The 18,510-nt window shown below is 50.1% G+C and overlaps 2 protein-coding genes across 3 annotated transcripts; one reads left to right on the forward strand and one right to left on the reverse strand.

Moving 5' to 3' along the window:
* The first annotated feature begins 6 nt into the window (after positions 1-6).
* On the forward strand, positions 7-9,456 carry ADORA2B (adenosine A2b receptor). Its single transcript, XM_003211761.4, has 2 exons — positions 7-450; positions 6,797-9,456. The coding sequence occupies exons 1-2, from the start codon at positions 122-124 to the stop codon at positions 7,488-7,490; spliced, it is 1,023 nt and encodes a 340-aa protein (XP_003211809.1). The 5' UTR covers positions 7-121; the 3' UTR covers positions 7,491-9,456.
* A 67-nt stretch (positions 9,457-9,523) lies between these two features.
* Positions 9,524-18,483, reverse strand: ZSWIM7 (zinc finger SWIM-type containing 7). Of its 2 annotated transcripts, XM_031556469.1 has the most exons (6): positions 18,467-18,483; positions 18,218-18,314; positions 16,586-16,607; positions 14,433-14,535; positions 10,085-10,189; positions 9,524-9,818 (listed from the first exon to the last, which is right to left on the reverse strand). In XM_031556469.1, exons 2-6 carry the CDS (start codon positions 18,291-18,293, stop codon positions 9,702-9,704), a joined length of 423 nt encoding a protein of 140 aa, XP_031412329.1. In that variant the 5' UTR covers positions 18,294-18,314; positions 18,467-18,483; the 3' UTR covers positions 9,524-9,701. The 2 variants fall into 2 exon arrangements, with proteins under 2 accessions (XP_031412329.1, XP_003211810.3); XM_003211762.4 differs by lacking the exon at positions 18,467-18,483 and having other exon boundaries at positions 18,218-18,451.
* Positions 18,484-18,510: the final 27 nt, after the last annotated feature.

Raw genomic sequence — 18,510 nt, forward strand, 5'->3', positions numbered from 1 at the left:
CGGTGGGGCCGGACATGGGAATTGGACTCCGGGAGTCGCTGCCCCGTGGCCTGCCGGTACCTGCGGGGGAAAGTCCCTTCTGCCTGTGAACCTTTCGAGCTCCTCATCCTGGGCTCTCGCCATGAACACTATGAAAACCACCTACATCGTGCTGGAGCTCATCATCGCCGTGCTGTCCATCGCTGGCAACGTCCTGGTGTGCTGGGCCGTGGCCATCAACAGCACCTTGAAGAACGCGACCAACTATTTCCTTGTGTCTCTGGCGGTGGCTGACATCGCCGTGGGTTTGCTGGCCATCCCCTTCGCCATCACCATCAGCATCGGCTTCCAGGTGGATTTTCACAGCTGCCTCTTCTTCGCCTGCTTTGTGCTGGTGCTGACCCAAAGCTCCATCTTCAGCCTGCTGGCGGTGGCCATCGACCGGTACCTGGCCATCAAGATCCCCCTGAGGTAAGAGACCTCACACCTTGCAGCTGCCGCATCCCACCTCACTCGTGGGAACTTCCTCTCTCTCACATTACCATGCAGTCTGCTGCCCAAAGGTGATGATAGTGAAAGCGTCAGTGATTCGCCGTCACTTGCTCTGGGATCGGGTTGTCAGTGTCCCATCTCTTACTCAGAGATACAACTGTGGGCTCGGTTTCTGGAAGTTATTTGCCTTGGGTGGGTTGGCAGCAGCTCCACAGCGGTGCGGTAGCGAGGGACAGCTCCAGCTCATCTATGGAGGTATTTGTACAGCCCCCATTCCTGTGGTATCCGGGCTTCTCTGGGTCATGAAGCATAAGAGCAGCTGTGCAGGCTGCCCCCAGCCAGGATGGTGATACCTTCAGCAAGGCTGAAATTCAGCCCTAGGATTTGCTGTGCATGCTTCATGTTGTTAACTTGGACTAGAGCTAACGAGGCTTTTCCCAGGTTTTAGAGGGGATGTAATGAATAGAAAGTGCAGTTTGTTGCAGTGAGTGTTGGGTGCTACAAGTGCGTTTCTGCACTCACACATGGGCCTGTTCCTTCCAGCGTGCACACCAGGGAATATCAGGAGCTGTCAGCTCTGCAGCATGCTGTGAGGGGAGAGCAGCAGGGGGGTCAGAAACCACTGTGTGGTTTTCAGAAACACGCAGTTCATGTTTTTATCCAAGCATGGTTTCAAAGCCAGGAATTGGCTTCCTTCTAGTTCATTTCAATGCACTGGGAATGTGTGTGAAATATATTTTACAAGTGCTTTCCCTAAGTGCACCAAAGCCCCAGAGTCTGTAACACGACTGACCCGAGTCTGTCAGCCTGCTCTCCTGTCTCCACTGTCCCTCCCCCAGAACAGACATCGATGCAGCCCTGTGAGCCCCAGAAACACTGGGACTGCCAGCAGTGTTGGTCAGGGCAGCTCTGGCACAGGGACCTCAGCTGAACTGGCCAGCTGCAGCTTCCCTCTGCTCACTTCTAGCTCCTTTGCACCACGGATGAATTCATCCTAAAGTGACTTAGAGGACCCCACCCACCCACCCTCTTCTGGCACTTTGCAGCACAGAACTCCCACATGTGGGGCAAATTTTAACTAGTCATCAGGCAGACGATAAAACTGTGTGATGGAATTGCATGTATCCTGAGTGGCTGTGTGTCACCAGAGCGTGGAAATTCCATGGGATGTGGAGTGTTATACAGGGACAGCAAGGCTCAGCTCTTGCACACCTCTGGCTCTGGCTGCTGAGTTCCCAGCCTCCAGCACAGGAGTCTGGGCAACGCTTCGGCACCCAATCCATCTGTTGACACTGAGGCTCTTGGAGTGGGCTTTGACAGCACAGAGCCCCTCCGGATAGGGTGAGAGCAGTAAAACCCCGTTACAAAGATGGGAACAGGGCAGTGCCTCAGCAGCAGCAAGTTTAGGGACTGTGCTGAAAGGCTGTATTTTTGCAGCACAGGTTGGTGCCCAGCTGCAGCCTGCATCGCCTGAGCTCAGCACACCACATTTCCTCTGGTAACCTGTGCGGGATGCTGAGGAGAGAGCCTGACACATAATTCAGTATTATTTAAGAGATGTTTCAGCCCAAAGGCCAGGCAGGGCTGCGGGCAGGGCCGTGCACTGCAGCCAGGCTTGTATTGGATTTTTCAGTTCTGTGGCTGAACCGAGAAATCCCATGGGAGAAGAGGCAAATTGCTTCAGTCTGACTGAAGCAGCAGTGGTTGGGGGTGGCAGAGAAACAGAGGGTCCCAACCGACTGTGCAGATCACATTTGGGCTGCTTGGCCCTTCTGCTGCTGCTTTCTGAAATGGAGGCACAAAGGAAGGAGCTCATGAGCCCCCACCTAGAGTGCAGCAAAACAACTGTTTTGTTGAATCTCAAACTGGTTCTTTGGAACCCTCCCTCGTTGGCCACAAAGTCATGAATTCTTTCTGTCCCTTGAAACTCTATTTTTTATTTGTTTGTTTCACAAACTTACTATTTCCTGAGGATCCCCCTTCACCATTCCAGCATGTGTGGCCACAGCCTTGAGCCCCTTCCCAGCTCCTTTCTCACCAGGACACAGCTTTTGGCTGCCCCTTGTCCTGCTGTCCCTATGCCCATCAGTGCTGCCCTGCGGTGCCTCTAAGTCCCCTTCCCATCCCATTGGTGCCCAGCACTATTACTGCAGGTTTATAATCTCAGCGTGCAGCAGGCCAGGAGAGTGTGCCCAGTGCAGGGGGGAAATAGCAGCTATTTTTAGTTGTAAGCAGTGTGATTTCCTAAAATATGTCCCAAATTTTTCTACTTTTCCTGCACCTCAGGGGTCATTTCCCTCCTTGGCAAAAAGCAAAATCCTGACAGGATGTGAATTGTCCCCAGGACCTCTGCACTCCTGGAGCAGCTGTGGGGGCAGCAGGGATGTCAGGGAGCACACAGCTGCTTCCAGGCTGTGGCTTGGGGCATGGAGCTGTGCTGAGCCAGGAACCGGAGCCTTGGCATTGTTCAGGACTTCTTTCAGCCCAGGTCAGCTCAATCTGTTATAAAAACCCCAATATTGTGTTAATTTTTAATTATGTTAATTTTTGTGCTGTTATACTGTCTCTCAGGGCCGTGCTGCCCTGACCCTGATGGCAGTCACTCTGCAGTGGGATGTGAGGCTCCAGCGGAGCTTCGTGCAGGGTCAGTGCTGCCAGCTGTGCCGTCCCCATCTGCTCTCAGAGCCTGCCGAAGGCCGGCGGGGCTCAGGGAATTTGCACACACCAAAGAGCGGATTATCCCCCTATAATCCCACTGATGACTTCAGGCCTGCCACGAGCCACAAATAACCCACATCCCGCGTTGTTTTCCTGGGGTGTGGCTGTGCCCTGCGAGCACCGTCTGGTGCTGGGAAAGCAATCAGGTGCTGAGGAGCAGGGGAGCTGCTGTACCCCCATTCTGCAGGGGACAAGGGACAGCGATGGCCACGTCCTCACCCCCCGCTGCTGAAGGCCCTGGTGCCTGCTGTATTACACAAGTGATCTCACTGCCACCCACCACCTTGCCCTTATCTGCTATCTGCATGCACAGGGCTCCCATGCGTGGGAGGGGTTGCACCGCTGCCCTATATATGGGTTTGCACCAACATAGCCACAGCTCCTATCTCCCTTCTGCACCACAAGGCGTGCCTGGGGGCCGGGAATGAGAGAAATCCTCATCCCCAGGTATGGAGGGGCTGATAGCAACACCCCTAAGATGGCTGGGAGGGTGCTGCAGCCGGGCTCAAGGGATGCTGCAATGCCCATGGGCACATAGTCAGCACAGCGCTCACTGTTGGCTGCCCTCACTGTCCCCCCCAGCCCCATATACCCGGCAGGAAGGCCGAGAGCACGAGCGGGGGATGCTGCTGCCTTCCCATGTGCACAATAGGGACAGATGCAGGAGGAAGTGATTTGTCTGCCGCTGGATGCGGACGCGCGCAGATGTCCGGCTTCCTTGGCCGATGCCGTAACGCCGATCGGATTTCTCATTCTCACCGCCAACTCCTTCCTGGTTGGACAGCACTGCTTTCTCCTTTTCTTTTTTTCTTTCTTCCCTCTAAAGTGCAGTTTATGATTCATTTAAAATGTCCTGCCAGGGTGTGCTGTCTGGTGTGTGATCTCAAGCAGCACAACAGCAGTGGTGCTGAAAAAAAAAGGGAGTGTGATGGAAAGTACAGCTGCAAGTGGATGACAGGGGCACAATGCTTGGCAGCCAGAAGGCCCTCACACTTGTGAATGGAGGTGTCTGTGTGTTTTTCTTCACACTTAAAATAGAAACATGTAAATTATCACCACGTGTTTGCATCAGAGCACCTGCATAGAATGAGTTCTGCGGCTCCCAGCTGCCCATGTCCCTGCAGCCAGCACTGGGCACAGGCAGATGGGGAGGATGCAGCACAGCAGTGCAGGCACGGCCCGAACCAGGGACTCAAAGGGCAGGACAGGGGCTGGGATGCTCCCGGCTCTGCTCTGCAGAAGGCAGTGATGTCCCTGTCGGGCTGCTTGGAGCAGCAGCCCCACGGCACTTTGTCATTAGAGAAATTCCTCCTGATTGGAAAGGTAATGCTGCAACGTCAGCAGTGTGTTCAATACACAAGAGGAGCATTAAAACACTCAATAGCTCCATGTGGCTTTCACGTCTCCGGTGTTCAGTACAACTATTTGAGAACAGGTACCAGTGGTGGGGTGGCACTGGTGCTCCTCCAGTGTGCAATGGGCAGCAGCGGGCAGGAGCTGAGTAATTAGCAGTCTGACACTGATTAGGCCGGGAAAGAGGCTGTGCCTGCCTGTGTGAAGGGAACTAATGCATTGCTGGGTTATTTAATCTCAATAAATCATTTTAAAATATTCCGCTGTTATTTACATTAAAGCAGCACTTGATGCCTTTTGGCAGAAGCATAGAGGAGATTCAATATTTGTTGTCCATTAATTGAGCAGACTTCAGCGAGTAAATTTACTTTAATTGTTTCTTGCCTAATAATATTAAGCCTAAAAGAGCAAAGGAGGGATTTAGTGGTGTGTTCAGAGCTGTGGAAACACGTCGGCTCCCCGCTGCCTGCTCACGTTATGTGTGCATGGGGATGAGCTCGGCCTTGCACTTGCCATTGCCATTGTTTTATGGTGGCTCGAGGCTCTGACCTTGCCAAGATTTCTGGGGTTTTGCCTCTAATCAAACCAAGTTTCAGAGCAGGTTGAGTTCCTGAAAGCAGGCACAGGGCTTTGAAAAAGAAGGGCTTGGCCTCACAGCTGCCCCCTCTGATAACTTCTCAGCTGAAGCAGTGCTCGGTAATGAGGAGAGGAAGGTGCAGGGCACCCAGACCTGCCCTGTGAGCTCCATGGGTGTGTGTGCAGCTGTGCAGGGCTGCTACCTGTGGCCGCGGCTCCCAGCAGGGGATGGCTGCACGTGCACGGAGGCAATGGCAGCGTGATTCAGATGCACAGCTGTGGGTCTGTGGGAATCCAACCCTCCCCTGCCTCACGGGCCGGAAGAAAATGAGAACAGGCGTTCTTAGGAAAGGAGGAGCAGAGTAATGGAGCCAGAGTAAACAAGCACTGAGAGGAGGGTGTGGGAAGGGGGGACACGTATGTCGGCCAGTGGATGCTAGCTGGCAGTGGACGGGACAATAATGGGTTTCTCATGTTGTCTTTTTGGCACTCACTGAGCTCTTTGTATCCCCCAAAAGAGAACTGAGCAGCGCTTTGATGCTGCTGTCTGTTCTAATTGCACCCAACTTGCCTGCCCTTCCTGCTATTCTCACTGCTCTGTGCACCTGGGCTTGGGGAGCACTTGGCTTTCCTAACTCAGGATTTGGGATAAGGAGAGGTGTAGGGCAACGCATGGCTCTGTGCCCCTCAGTACCACACCAGCTTCACGCTCTGCCATGGCTGAAATTTTTTATAACTCATGAGAACCCAAGGAAAGCATTTGCTCAGAAATCCAGCTTTGTGCAACCACACAGGAGCAGCCCTGGTGGCCGGGGGAAGCTGTCCACGTTGACGGGAGGGCAGGAGGAGGGAGAAGAGCCCAGTGTTCCTGGCTCCCTGCTCCGTGCCTGGATGCAAGTCTCGGAATAGAGTCATAACCCCTGGCTTCTAAATCTGAGCAATCCATCATTAGCAGATGCTGGCTCAGAGCAGTCTCTCAGGGTGTTTGTTATCCAGCCATAACAGGCTTGCGTGGGCTGCAGCCTGGCATGTGTAAGCCAGCGATTGCCCTGTTTGGGAAGCTAATAGGATCCATGGTTTCCAGAGACATGGATACTTCCCACGTTATTGTACAAGGTAGCACAGGGACAGACATCACACTACTGCACCGTGGCAATCTCCAGTCAGCCAGCATTGCTGCAGGCCTAAGAACAGCCCAAGCTGATGCAAGCTGCCTGTTGTACAGAGGCTGTAAGACCATGTGGTGATGTTAGTTAAGTTTTAGCTGCCCGGTACTGCGTGCAAGTGAGAGCCAGCAGCAGCTCAGCCCTGCAGGTCAGGTAGCCCAGCAGCATGCTGGAGCGTGCCTGGGCTGGGTGCTGGGAGCCAGGTGCTGGCTGCAGTGCTTTGTGCCCTCCTGGTGAGTTAGGCTCACACAATGACAAAAGCTTGTTCAGAACTCTCAGTCCTTACCTCCAGCTGGCAGTGCTGGGCACCCCTCAGGAACAGTACGTGACAGCTCCCCAGATCACCTCCTGTGAGCATAGAGGTGAGATTTTGTATCCCGGGGCCATCACAGAGTTGAGGTTCCTGTAGGTACACTTGGGGCTTTTGTGACATCCACCAAAATGCCAACGACTGCAGGGAAGTCACGAGCGCTCCTTTAGTTAATGGCTCTGTCCTGGTTCTGATGCTGCAGGTACAACAGCCTGGTGACCGGCACGCGGGCGCGAGGACTCATTGCTGTGCTGTGGCTCCTGTCCTTCGTGATCGGGCTGACCCCACTTATGGGCTGGAACAAAGCCATGAGTGGTTGTCCCAACTCCACCAACGAGACAGGGGCTGACCGCGGGGCAGGGCACCACGGCTGCTCCATCTCGTGTCTCTTTGAGAATGTGGTGACTATGAGCTACATGGTGTACTTCAACTTCTTCGGCTGCGTGCTGCTTCCGCTCATCATCATGCTGGGAATCTACATCAAGATCTTCATGGTAGCCTGCAAGCAGCTGCATCAGATTGAGCTGATGGGCAACTCCAGGACCACACTGCAGAAGGAGGTCCATGCAGCCAAGTCTCTGGCCATCATCGTAGGACTTTTTGCCTTCTGTTGGCTGCCTCTGCATATCTTGAACTGCATCACTCATTTCCATGAGGAGTTCTCCAAGTCCAAGCCAGAGTGGGTAATGTATATGGCCATCATCCTCTCACATGCCAACTCGGTCATCAACCCCATCATCTACGCCTACAGGATCAGGGACTTCCGCTACACCTTCCGCAAGATCATTTCCAAGATCCTCTGCAAGACGGACGACTTCCCCAAGTGCACCACTGACAACAACCAGCACCTGACCGTCACCAACGTGAACGCTCCGGCCGCCTCGGTGACCATATGACCTCGCACGTCCCGCTCCCAGCCTGTCCCCAACGCTACCCCTCCCTGTGCCTAATGGAACAGTTACAGCCGGCTCCAATGGGAGTGCTCCGAAATGACCACTATGCAGTTCTGCAGCTGTATTTTTATGTTTGTAATTAACGTAGTGCCTCCTAGGGGGATAACCTGACCAGGGAGACTGAGTGCAGTTCACCCTCTACTGTTAACCAGGTTGCGTGAGCGCTGGTGACCGTGCTGTAGTTCCTTGCCAGGTCAGGTGCTGAGTGTGGAAGTCCCACCTGCTGGGGGTGTTTCCCCAGTTGTGCTGCTCATGTCAAGTCCTCGGATCTTTATTTTAATTAATGTTATTATTTTTTAATCTCTTGATTGATAGGAGTTATAATTTAGTGTCTGGGTTTTTTTGGGTTGTTCGTACTTGACAGCACTTTGGTAATACCCTAATTATTCCATCAATTGTTTGATGCAGCTAGTATTCTCTGATGGGAAAAAGTCTTAGCCCAGTTGCTGGTGTGAAACCGGATCTGTGTTCCAGGCTCTGAGGGACATGACTGTTCTGATGGCAAACAGATCACACCTGGCCATATTTTTGGCCTCAGAATGAGAGCCCTACTTACTAAAACAGAGAACTTTAGGGAAAGGGCTGAGTGAAGTTTTAGAACAGCAGTTTTATTGCCTTTAAATCACTTTGTTTTATAGTACATACTAACTTGTGCAGCTGAACGCATCAGGTTTGATTTCTTGTTATTGAAATGCAGAAGGCAGATGTGCCCCAGCAGTCATGGCTGGTCTGCTCTGAAGCCACCGAGGGCCATGGAAACATTCCCTTGGTGACAGGACCTTTTTTATTTCCTTTCAGTTACTTCAAGTGCTCACCTTGCCCAGAGGCCAGTTTGCTGGAAGTGGTGGATTCAGCTCCTGTAAGGCAGCTGAACCATCAAAGCCAGCCACAAAGCTTGGTGAAGCACCAGTGAGCTCTGACGGGGTCTGTGCAATGCCCACATTTGGCTCTGTTTCTTGGCACTTCAAAGATGAATCTAAACAGTTAAAGCTAGTCTGAAGGATTTCTTTTTTACTATCTCCATTCAGCTTTGCTGCATCTGCCTTGGTCATGATCCAGCTAACACATGTAGCCACCTCCTGCCATTTAGGCAGACTTGGGCTCTCCTTTTAGTCCTTCCCTTCACTATTATCTTTGGCTGTGTTCCTTCCGTTAATCATGGCTAGAAACAAGTAGAGTTTCACCTGCATATCTGGCAGAGTTGCAAAGTGGTTGCAAGCCACATTTATCCTTACAACAAAGATTTCAATCCCTCGCCTCATGCAGGCTGAAAATGAACCAAATTCTTAACAGCACAGAGCAGAGACAGAGCCAGTCCCAGGACACTACCTGAGGGTGACAGCATTGCAGAGTGGCACTCACTACTGCTACCTTTCATATGCCACTTATGAGCCAGAAGTCCATAGACAGACAGGTTGTTCCCTTTGTGTGAATGTGCTACCAAGTTATTAGCCGTTGTTAACTAGGACCTGGGTCACCATGGCATTTAGGCACACGAAGTGCCTTCCTGGATCTGAGCCAAAGTCATTTCAAGGAAAAATAAAAACAAGACACCCTCTCACCCCTCCTCAAAAAAAGCTCTGAACGTTACTATAAAAATGTGAAGTGAAAATAGCAGAGGACCTTTCTGTAGAGTGTAGCTGTGGACCCTCAGCTATCACTCTTTACTGCTCTGATGTACATAGGATGGATGTGTTTTCCTCATGTTGCTCGGATTTTGTATTTGCCGTAACTTTGTTATTTACATACAGAATGCTTAATCTACCACCTACACAACCTGGCTCAGCCTGTGTGCAGTCATTTTGTGCAGTGTTGTGTTCACATGGTGTGTCACACAAATCCACACTGTACCTGGAGAGGAGGCCAACCTCAGAGCAGGACCAGGAGTCACAGAGCTGGTTCCTGAGAGATCCAAGACCTGCTTCTAACATCTTCAGAAATCCCAAGAATAGCTTAATGAAACTGAAGTCAGCACAGGCTTTTTACCATTTATTATATATCGGTGCAAAGCTGCTAATTAAGTCATACTTGGTTACAGCACAAGAATAAGCCTAGCAGCCGCAATGGACATTTGACAGCCTTGTAGACAAGAAAAATGCTGGCTGTGCAGCCAGGAGGTACATAGAAATCACATCTGCATGTGATCTGAGTCCTTCATCCTTCATCCTCTTCCTCAGCCAGTAAGATGCTTGTGAGCTGCTCCTCAGAGACAGTCAGTTCCTGACAGGCTTCCATGGCCTGGCTGAGGTAGACAGCAAGTATATGTTTGCACTGCAAATAACAGCATGGAAAAGTTAACAGCCAGAGCAACACAGAAATGTCATGCTATACCTGGAAGCCACAGCAAACCACCCAGGCCAGAATGCACCTAATGAAGTTCTCAGCTTGAAGGAACACAGCTCCCTCTTGTCACACCAAGCTCTGGCACAGCCTGCAGCTCCAGTTTGCCCAGGTCAGCCTTCCCAGGCTCAGGGGGGAGAGATCATCTCAGCCATCTCCCCTGCTCCGTGCTCCCCAGGTTAAGGCAGACAGCTTACCAGAAGGCTCTCACTCTTCTGCAGTACAGTGAAACCAAAAGCAGGACACGTGCAGAAGTGGCAGGAACTGTAACAGGTGTAGAGTTTGCCTGAGCTCCCAAGGACCTGAAATAAATGCAGACAGAGGGTAGGAGGAACTCAGGATGAGCAATCAGTATAATTTGTCCGACTCTCACCCTGCATCTGCCCCAGTGTTCTCTCTCCACAGAGACTCAGAGCACACAGCAGGAAAGCAGGGGCCACAATACAAAAGGGGCCTCAAACACTGCAGAGATCCACACTGAGCTTGAAACTCCTCAGCTTTCCATGCCTCTGTGCCCTTCTCTCCCTGCAGAGAAACACTCCTATACGTACACCCATGCTCCCAACAGACCTCAGATCCAGTAACTTGTCTGAGGGAAAAGGGCAGTGCCACAAAGTACTAAGCCCCATCCCAGTTGCCTGGCTTCCCTCCAGCCAGCCTCTTCCCTGTACTGGAAGACACTGGATGGTCAAAGATGACCAAAACTCTTTGTCACAAATTCACATGGGAGAATTCAGGGCCACTGATGACACTGGGACTGAGGGCGAGCAGCAGTAAGCACTTGCACTGAGGCTTTTTCTAATCAGCTCTAGGAACTGGAGGCTGCTGTTCTGTTCCCAGAACAGCTGCAGCCGCTGGAATCCAGATTTGTCTGAATAAACAAAACTCAAGTCTCCAGAGAAGAAGCCTCCCTGCTTCATCTATGGTTTGGGAACAGCACTGCCTCGTTTTACCACATGCAGCTCCTCCACAAGGCTGGTGCTGAGGCATATTCCCTCCATACCTTAAATGCAAAGATTAAACTTAACAAAGGAAAAAGCACAGTTCTGCAGTTTTGCTCTCCTCCAGGAGGTATCAAACATTCTTACATCACTGTAGAAGAACATCATCCCTCATAGCCTCGCACTGTGTTTGCAAAAGGAGCCTTCCCCTCTGCCCCGCATTTCACTGCAGCCCTGGCCTGGCAGGTGTTGTCTGCAGGTTGGAGCTTCCCGCAGAAGTGCCTTTGCCTCTTATCCCTCATCACTCCTGGCAGATCATGACACGAGATCCACATCATTAAGGGGAAATCAGGCTTTTTACAGAGCCTTTACCCTGGGCCCTCCTTATATTCCAGGCTAAGTTTGTTTCACTTGTAATAACTTTATCATCTCGTTTGATTTTTTTTTTCAAGATGAAGTATTCTGATGCTGCTTTTACTTCAGAAGTGTTTTCCTTTGGGGGGGAGGGCGAATCACAGACTGCCAGATTTGGGCCGAGCTAAGAGATCTCCTGATCTAGATGGCAAGAATACAGCTTCTGCCTAATAAGGCAGGAATCTAATCTCCAAAAATCAAGAAAAAAAGGTGCTGTTTCTGCTCAGTTGTGGTCAAGTCAGGCGCTGAGGGGCTTTCTTCGCCCCTTCTTTCTGAGATGCTGTGAGATTTCCTCCTGTGCCCTCAACTCCAGGTGCCTGCTGGATGCAGAGAGAGGAAAAACCACCTCGGAGGTGTCCCTGCCTGTGTGTGGGGATGCAGGAGAGCCAGCTCTGCCCCTGTGGCACCTAGTGCTGCCCTCACTGTGCTGCTAAGCAGCACCACATTCTGTGCCATGACCTGCTGCTCTAATCCTCATGATGGGGCAGGCTGCCACAGAATTCTAGGAAATCGATTTTAAAAGACATATTTAAGAAGAAACCAGGATGTGAGCAACGGAAGTGACAGCTGGCAGCAGGGCTAGAGCACAGATTCTCTCCCTGCTAACTGCCTTCACTCCTGCAGATCACAGCTTTTTCACAATTTAGGCCAACATGTGCCCCGACTGCTGCTCACCCCATAACGTCCAGCATGCTCCAACATCAGCCAGCAGCAGCTGCTCTGCAGCAGGTCAGCCGTATCCCTGACCAGGAATACACAGGGCTGGCTCTAGCCTGCAGTGTAGGCAGATACTATACAAGCCCTTCTAGAATGATTACCAACTGTGAATTAACAGTCTTTGAATACCCAGTCAGTGCCATCTCTGTATTAAGTAGCAAGAGCATTAATATCTGGGCATTGAAAGACAAATCAATTTTCACTCGAATGAGGGCTTTTCCTACTCCCATCTCAGTTCCTGAGGGCAAAAGCTGTCTACAGTACAAACTACAAGCAGTCTTAAAGCTTGTCTGAGCAGAGGCATTTTCCCCTGAAGCAGTGCCCGAGATGTGCTGGGTGATATGAAACACAAACAGCATTTTAGTCTGTGAAGTATCAACATCTCAGATTTGGCTATGAGGAGTTTCACAACAGGACCAACCTTATGGCCACAACAAACAGAGCTCCCTGGATCCAGCTGCCAGTGAAGGCACATTCCAGCTCAACCATATCTGGGCACAGCCAGGAGGGCAGAGCTTTGAGGGCAGTGAGATGGATGTGTGCAGGCAGTCACAGACGTCCCCCATCCCCCACTGCACTGGGCGTGCTTCTCTGCAGAGGGAGAAGTGCACACAGCTGGGATCTGTACCACACACAGACACAAGCTGAGGGCCAGTGACATTACCCAGCCACCATGTGTCCCACTCAGAGCTTCAGTTTCTACAGCCCCAGCCTGCACTCCTGTCAGAGCTCCAGCTAGCAGCCCTGAGGAAGGCTCTGCTCTGTTTCTGCATCTCAGACAGATGTGCTGAGGAAGAATTTTGCAACAGGACTGGCCTCATGCCTCCAGAGAAAATAGCTTTTCAAATTCTTCTCTAAATGAACTCATCAGTGGCCTTAATCAACAGGATGAAGAGCAATGCTGCTCTGAAGCAGCACAGCACAACTGGGAGCATTTCCTGCAGGCCGTGGATCAGCCCGGAGGATGCAGGCACATACCTGGCTGATGCTGGACACCCACACCATAACCACAGTGCCAGGATGAAGGCCAGGCCTGTCTTGCTTTAGCTGCAGGTGACCAGCCCTGACCAACCCGCCAAAGGGCTCCTCCTCTGTTATGGAACCTCCACCTGCAGAGGCAGGAGGACAGCACTTCTCCCACTTGCTCTTTTTTAGCATGCACCAGTTAGGCTCCTGCTGCACTACATGCTGCTTGAGGCAGCACACGTTAAGAACAGCCCTGTCCAGAGCAGAACAGGCTGTCAGGGCAGTATGTGGCACATCAAAACCCTCTCACCATGCTCCTCTGATCTCTTCCCCATCTCAAGGGGCTTCCTCCATCCAGGAGATGAATATCAAGTTTCCTGAGATTAAGATAACCCTGTCATGATGCAGAGAAGCCAAGGGTGTGTAGGCATACATTCGGGCTCCTCGATGACCAGAGGCTCTAAGTGGTCCCCTTTGTCCTCCACACAAAAAGGGGGAAAGTGATGACTGTACATCCCTGCCTGCCACACTCTACTTTAGCCCACGAGGCCTGACAAAGCTCTGCAAAGAGAATGTGACCATTTTCTGCTCAGTGACATATTCAACTGAGAAACAGTAAAAAAAGAAAAGCCTTTAAGCATTCAATTACTGAGGCAGCTGCTGCTTCGGCTTTACCAAAAACCCACAGGCAAGCCCTCATCTCAGATTAAAGCCTGTGTTCTTGAATCCTGTGTATTTATGAATCATCAGATGTCTTCTCCAAGCTCCCAGAAGAGATGAAGATTCCATGTGCAAAGTAAGCAATGCAAGCTCTGAACACATGAGAAATACTTGTTTCATTACCCAGGCCCAGTTTCCCGGCAAAGGTTTAAAGAAGTGCCAATGACTTTTCCTTCAGCTGACGAGCCTCAGCTCCACTTCCAGCCCTGTGCTGTACAAGGAGCTTCATTTTCAGGACTAAGATGAGCTCTTCTGTCTATACTGCCATTTTGTGAAGATGCTTCTGTGATTCACAGACTTGGCTACAGTGAACCAGTGAACTAGAATAAAAGCCACAGGCTTGGCCTTCACTGCTTCCTTCCAGGCAGCAAGGATCCTATTGGAGGTCACTGGTATCAGAGACACTGAGGATTTGAAGTGCAACGAGGTAAGAAATGCAGTGACTGCAGATAACACTTCATTGTGTACAGTTTTTCAGGAGGAAGAACTGCCTTTGATGAATAGGATGAAAATAATGCAGCAAAATCAGCAAATCCTGGAAAACCTCCCTCTGACCCTAATGCTCACAAACAAATCAGAAACCGTCTCTAGCCAGGAGCTATAAAGGAAACTGTAGTGCAACATGCTGTTCTCATTCCATTCCATGGCTGCTGCTCTCCAGTAGCACTTGAGGGGTTTGTAAGGCACTGATACTGACTCTGTGTTTGTCTAATTAGTCAGTAGTTGGGTAAAATGTCAGCTGGAAACCATCAGAAAGTGAAAAGGAGGAGAAAGACAGTGTGCTTACCTGGTATGCAGTCCTTCCACTCGGGGACACGACTCGGGTGACAGAACGTTGATCCACCAGATCCAAAGCTGGAACAGCAGATGGGCCAAATACGAACTTTAGCCTGAAAGAAAAAGGTTATGTCATGCCACAAAAGGAGATCACCTGACCTAGTTTAATCCACAGGACTTAGCCCTGTAGAGGTCTATAGCCAAAGGTTCCCTTTGCATCCCCAAATCCCACCAGTTACAGCTCCACTATCTATGCTACCAGACAACGTGTCCATTTGTCATTCTCAGCTTTGCTGGCTTTTACCACTGACTGCCAACCTCTGCCTCTGAGACAGCCCAGATGACAGGCTTGCTCCTGGAAGACACATCTCTGCAAAACCCAATGCAGATTTAATTACAAGGCATTTTAAGGATTTTTATTTTTTTTTTACATAGGACATGCAGTGGTACCTGTCCTGAACTAAAATGTGCATCAGAGACACAGCAGTGAGATTTGTACCTCAGCCTCTGACTGTGAGGCAGCGTTAGCCATGTAGGTGAGAAGAACCTCTGATAAGCTGTATGTCAAACCCAGACAGCTGTACCTTTAGTCTATTGTCCAGACAGCTCATGAGCCTAAAAGTTATTGTAGAGCTGCACATCCAGCTGCTCTGAGAGCATTCCAAAGAGCTCAGGGGCAACTGAGATAATCCTCACAGAGCTTTTATTCACTGAGAAAAAAAAAGTGTAGTCTAGATTAGTTGCAAAGGTAACCAACAAGAGAATCAGCAGCGATGAAACAACAGAATAAAACATGAGCAGGAAAAAGAAGAGGAACACTTCCAACTGGCAAAGAGCTGAGGCACAGCCGTCCCAGCAGTGTGACTGACCCATGAGGCTGAGTCAACTTCACTGATGAAAGCCAAGCAGACGGATTGATTCCAGTAAGAGCAAAACTTCAGTTGTACAACGTCGAGGCAGTAAGGACTGGCCTCACTTGAAGGGCTGAGCAGCGGTGGGTGGGGGAACACTCAACGTAAGACATTCCTTAATGATTAGGTTTGGGAATATAAGGGGGCTGAGTTTAATGAGTTTCAGTAACTCGGTTTGAGGGAATTCTTTTTTCATGTCTATAATTTGATCAGTCTAACAGGAAATAAGCAAGGGGAATGCCAGAAGGAAATTGAAGTTCTTTAGATATTTGGAAGAGACGCAGAAATGAAATCAGAACACTTCAGATCCCTTGGTTACAGAAAACTGATGGAAATTCAGCTGCCAAGAGTTACCACCCCAGTGTTACTAAACTTAACAAGGGAATTTCTCTTAACTTTTATGACAAGAAGGAAGCAAAAAGTTGAGAGTAATCCCATGTTTCAAAGGCCACTGTGCTCTAAAAGGCCTCAGTACACACTTTCCCAAAGGCAGACCTTTCACAACTGTAACTTCACACCCAAAGTTAGTAAGGCCTGAAGAGTTCCTGGTGATCTCTCCTGGCTAACCTGCAGGCAGGCAGGAACACAAAGTTAAATAGGATTTGAAAGAAAAGTTTTTCTCACTGTAGTTGTGCCTTCTCTCTGTCACCAATCAGTGAGGACTGGAAAAGAGTTCTTGGGTCTGCCTGGGTATGACATTCACAAGCTTCAATCAGTGCACGGGTGATGACGCTGACCTAAGAATTCCTCTAGAGAAGAAACCTCTGAAGGCAATCTTCAAAGTAACAATTCCCTGGTACAGAGGGATGGAAAGTTCAACTTTCCCTTTCCATCACGCATATGTATGACTCAAACACATGAGGGGATGGCAGGAAGCTGTTGTGCTCACAGTGATAGGAATGTAGAGGAGATGCATTGTTCCAGTGGCATGAATACTGAAACACAGCCTGCTGCCACAGAAAGCTCATTACGGATCTGAAGGTGGACTCAGAGCTCAGGTTAAACATTCTGGGTTTCTGCATGCTTTATCCACACAAATTAGTGCACATCATCGCAGGAAATTCAGTGATACAGAGATAGTTTCACAAATGTGGAAAAACCCTTGAGAAATCCTCATTCCTACTACAGGCAAGTACACTCAGCAACGCTGCACGAGAAGCATTACAGGGAAAAAGGAGCAGTGCTGCATTGACAACAGATTATCAGCTGTCCAAGCAGAACTTGGACAAGAAGCAAAGCAAAAGATACTCACCCCAGCAGCAGGTCATCGGGGACTGCAACAAAAAAAGGGTGATTTTGTTAGCATGAGCCATTGCAAGAAACTTCATCTCAGGGAAGAGAGACTCTCCCTGATCTGCCCCCAGAGGCCTCACAGAGCGCAGCCCTTCCAGCCCTGAGCCTCCCATGTCCTCCTCTGACACCAGACCCTCTTTACACAGCAGCACTGCCTCTTCCCAGAGCACATGTAATAAACCCCACATCTCGCTCTGCCACTTTAAGAAGTTGGTTAAAAATATGTACATTGTTTTCCTTGAAACTCTCTTGGCATCAGCTGAGAACTCTGTGGCATTATAACTTTAAGTGTGTTGTTCTTTTCCCAGCGTGGTCTTTGAGGGCCCTGCTAGGGGCTCTTATTATAGCTCTTATTACAGTACACAGAAACATAACATTTTCATTTATTGGAACTTCTTGTTAAGATGGAAAATTGCACTTAGGAAAAGCAGTCTCTTTGAGCTAGCAGCTTACACTGATCAGCCAATCTGATATTTCTGTTATCACTAACAGGACGCAGCGTACCATCTCTGTACTCTGCTACAAGACTATAGGTCTCCTAACTTTTAAAGCCCTTTCTTCCAACAATCCAAAATATTTTCTCTGACTTAATGCTGTTGGTTCGACTTTTCCAACTTTCTTCTGATTTTGTTCTCTAAAGAGGCCGATCAGCTTCCTCCCACAGTCGCATCCCAGCACACAGCTTTGTTGCTGTAGGGAAAAGTGGACTTCGAAAGGAATGCTGACTTCTTCCTTCTTTACAGAGGGATTTATAAACTGCTTTAAAAAGTCACACGTACGTTTTGGATCTCCTCTAACCTGACGGGAGCCATACAAGTACAACAAAAAGCAGTTGAGGTGGCCACTCTGTTTTGATATGAAGTCTTTGTTCCTTTTTCACTCCAATGCAGTACTCAGCCAGACTTCCCTGAACATTTATTTGGTTGGTTTTAGCACAGCTAAAAGCACTCCTTACACAAACACTTTCCTTAGGACTTTTTACCCAGCGACAGACAAAGATTAATATTCTTTCAGCACAGATTACAGAACTGCGTCAGTAATCCAGAATGCAAGGAAGGTAACAGTTCTGAACTGCCTGACCAAGGTGCTGGCTTGTGTCTTCTTCCTTTAAGCAACATGAAAGCTGCTCTTTGCCACGCGATGGCCAACGTTGTACCCTCTGCTGGTCACTGATGAAACACGATCATGTTTAGGAAGATTTCCCTTTCAACTCTGGTTTTGAGTCCATAAAAAGGAGCACCGTGTAGGCATGACAAAAAAACCCATGGAAGCATGGAAATGATCATCCCTCACACACAACCACCCGCACTGCGAGCTCTGGGCAGGCAGAATTTCCCTAAGTCCCGTGTTGGAAAGCATCTGATGGGTGTTATTTTTTTAAAGGGGTGCCGCTCCTCATTATCTCTACTTCAGAGCCCTTTGTGTTGGTTCCAGGCAGGGACACAAAGGCTGGGAACAGCCCAAATGGCAGCGACGGCCACGGCTGTGTGACGGCGTGCAAAGGACGCAGATGAGGGCAGGGCACCAATGCTGCTACGGAGGCTGTGCCAGCACCCGGGCAGCAGGGATGGATCTGCTGCTCCTTACGTACCGTGGGAGGTCTCCCGAAAAGCCTTCCTGATCTCCTTCAGAAGCTCTTCTGCCACCGCCGGCAAAGTGCCGTCCATCCCACAGCGCTGCCCTGAGGACTGGGGGCGAGACAGGAGATGAGGAGATGCTGGGAAGCCATTAAGGTCAGTTCGCCCGGGCAGCGCTTCGTCCCAGCCCGACACGAGGCCAAGGAAAACGCATTCGGCCGAACCCGAGCTGCGCCTTTCGGACGCCGCGCGCATAAACGCACCGTGGGGGAGAGAGCGGAGGGGAAACGGGCAGGAAGAGGTCCAG

The sequence above is a fragment of the Meleagris gallopavo genome, chromosome 21, assembly GCF_000146605.3.
Source record: "Meleagris gallopavo isolate NT-WF06-2002-E0010 breed Aviagen turkey brand Nicholas breeding stock chromosome 21, Turkey_5.1, whole genome shotgun sequence".
Classification (NCBI taxonomy): domain Eukaryota; kingdom Metazoa; phylum Chordata; class Aves; order Galliformes; family Phasianidae; genus Meleagris; species Meleagris gallopavo.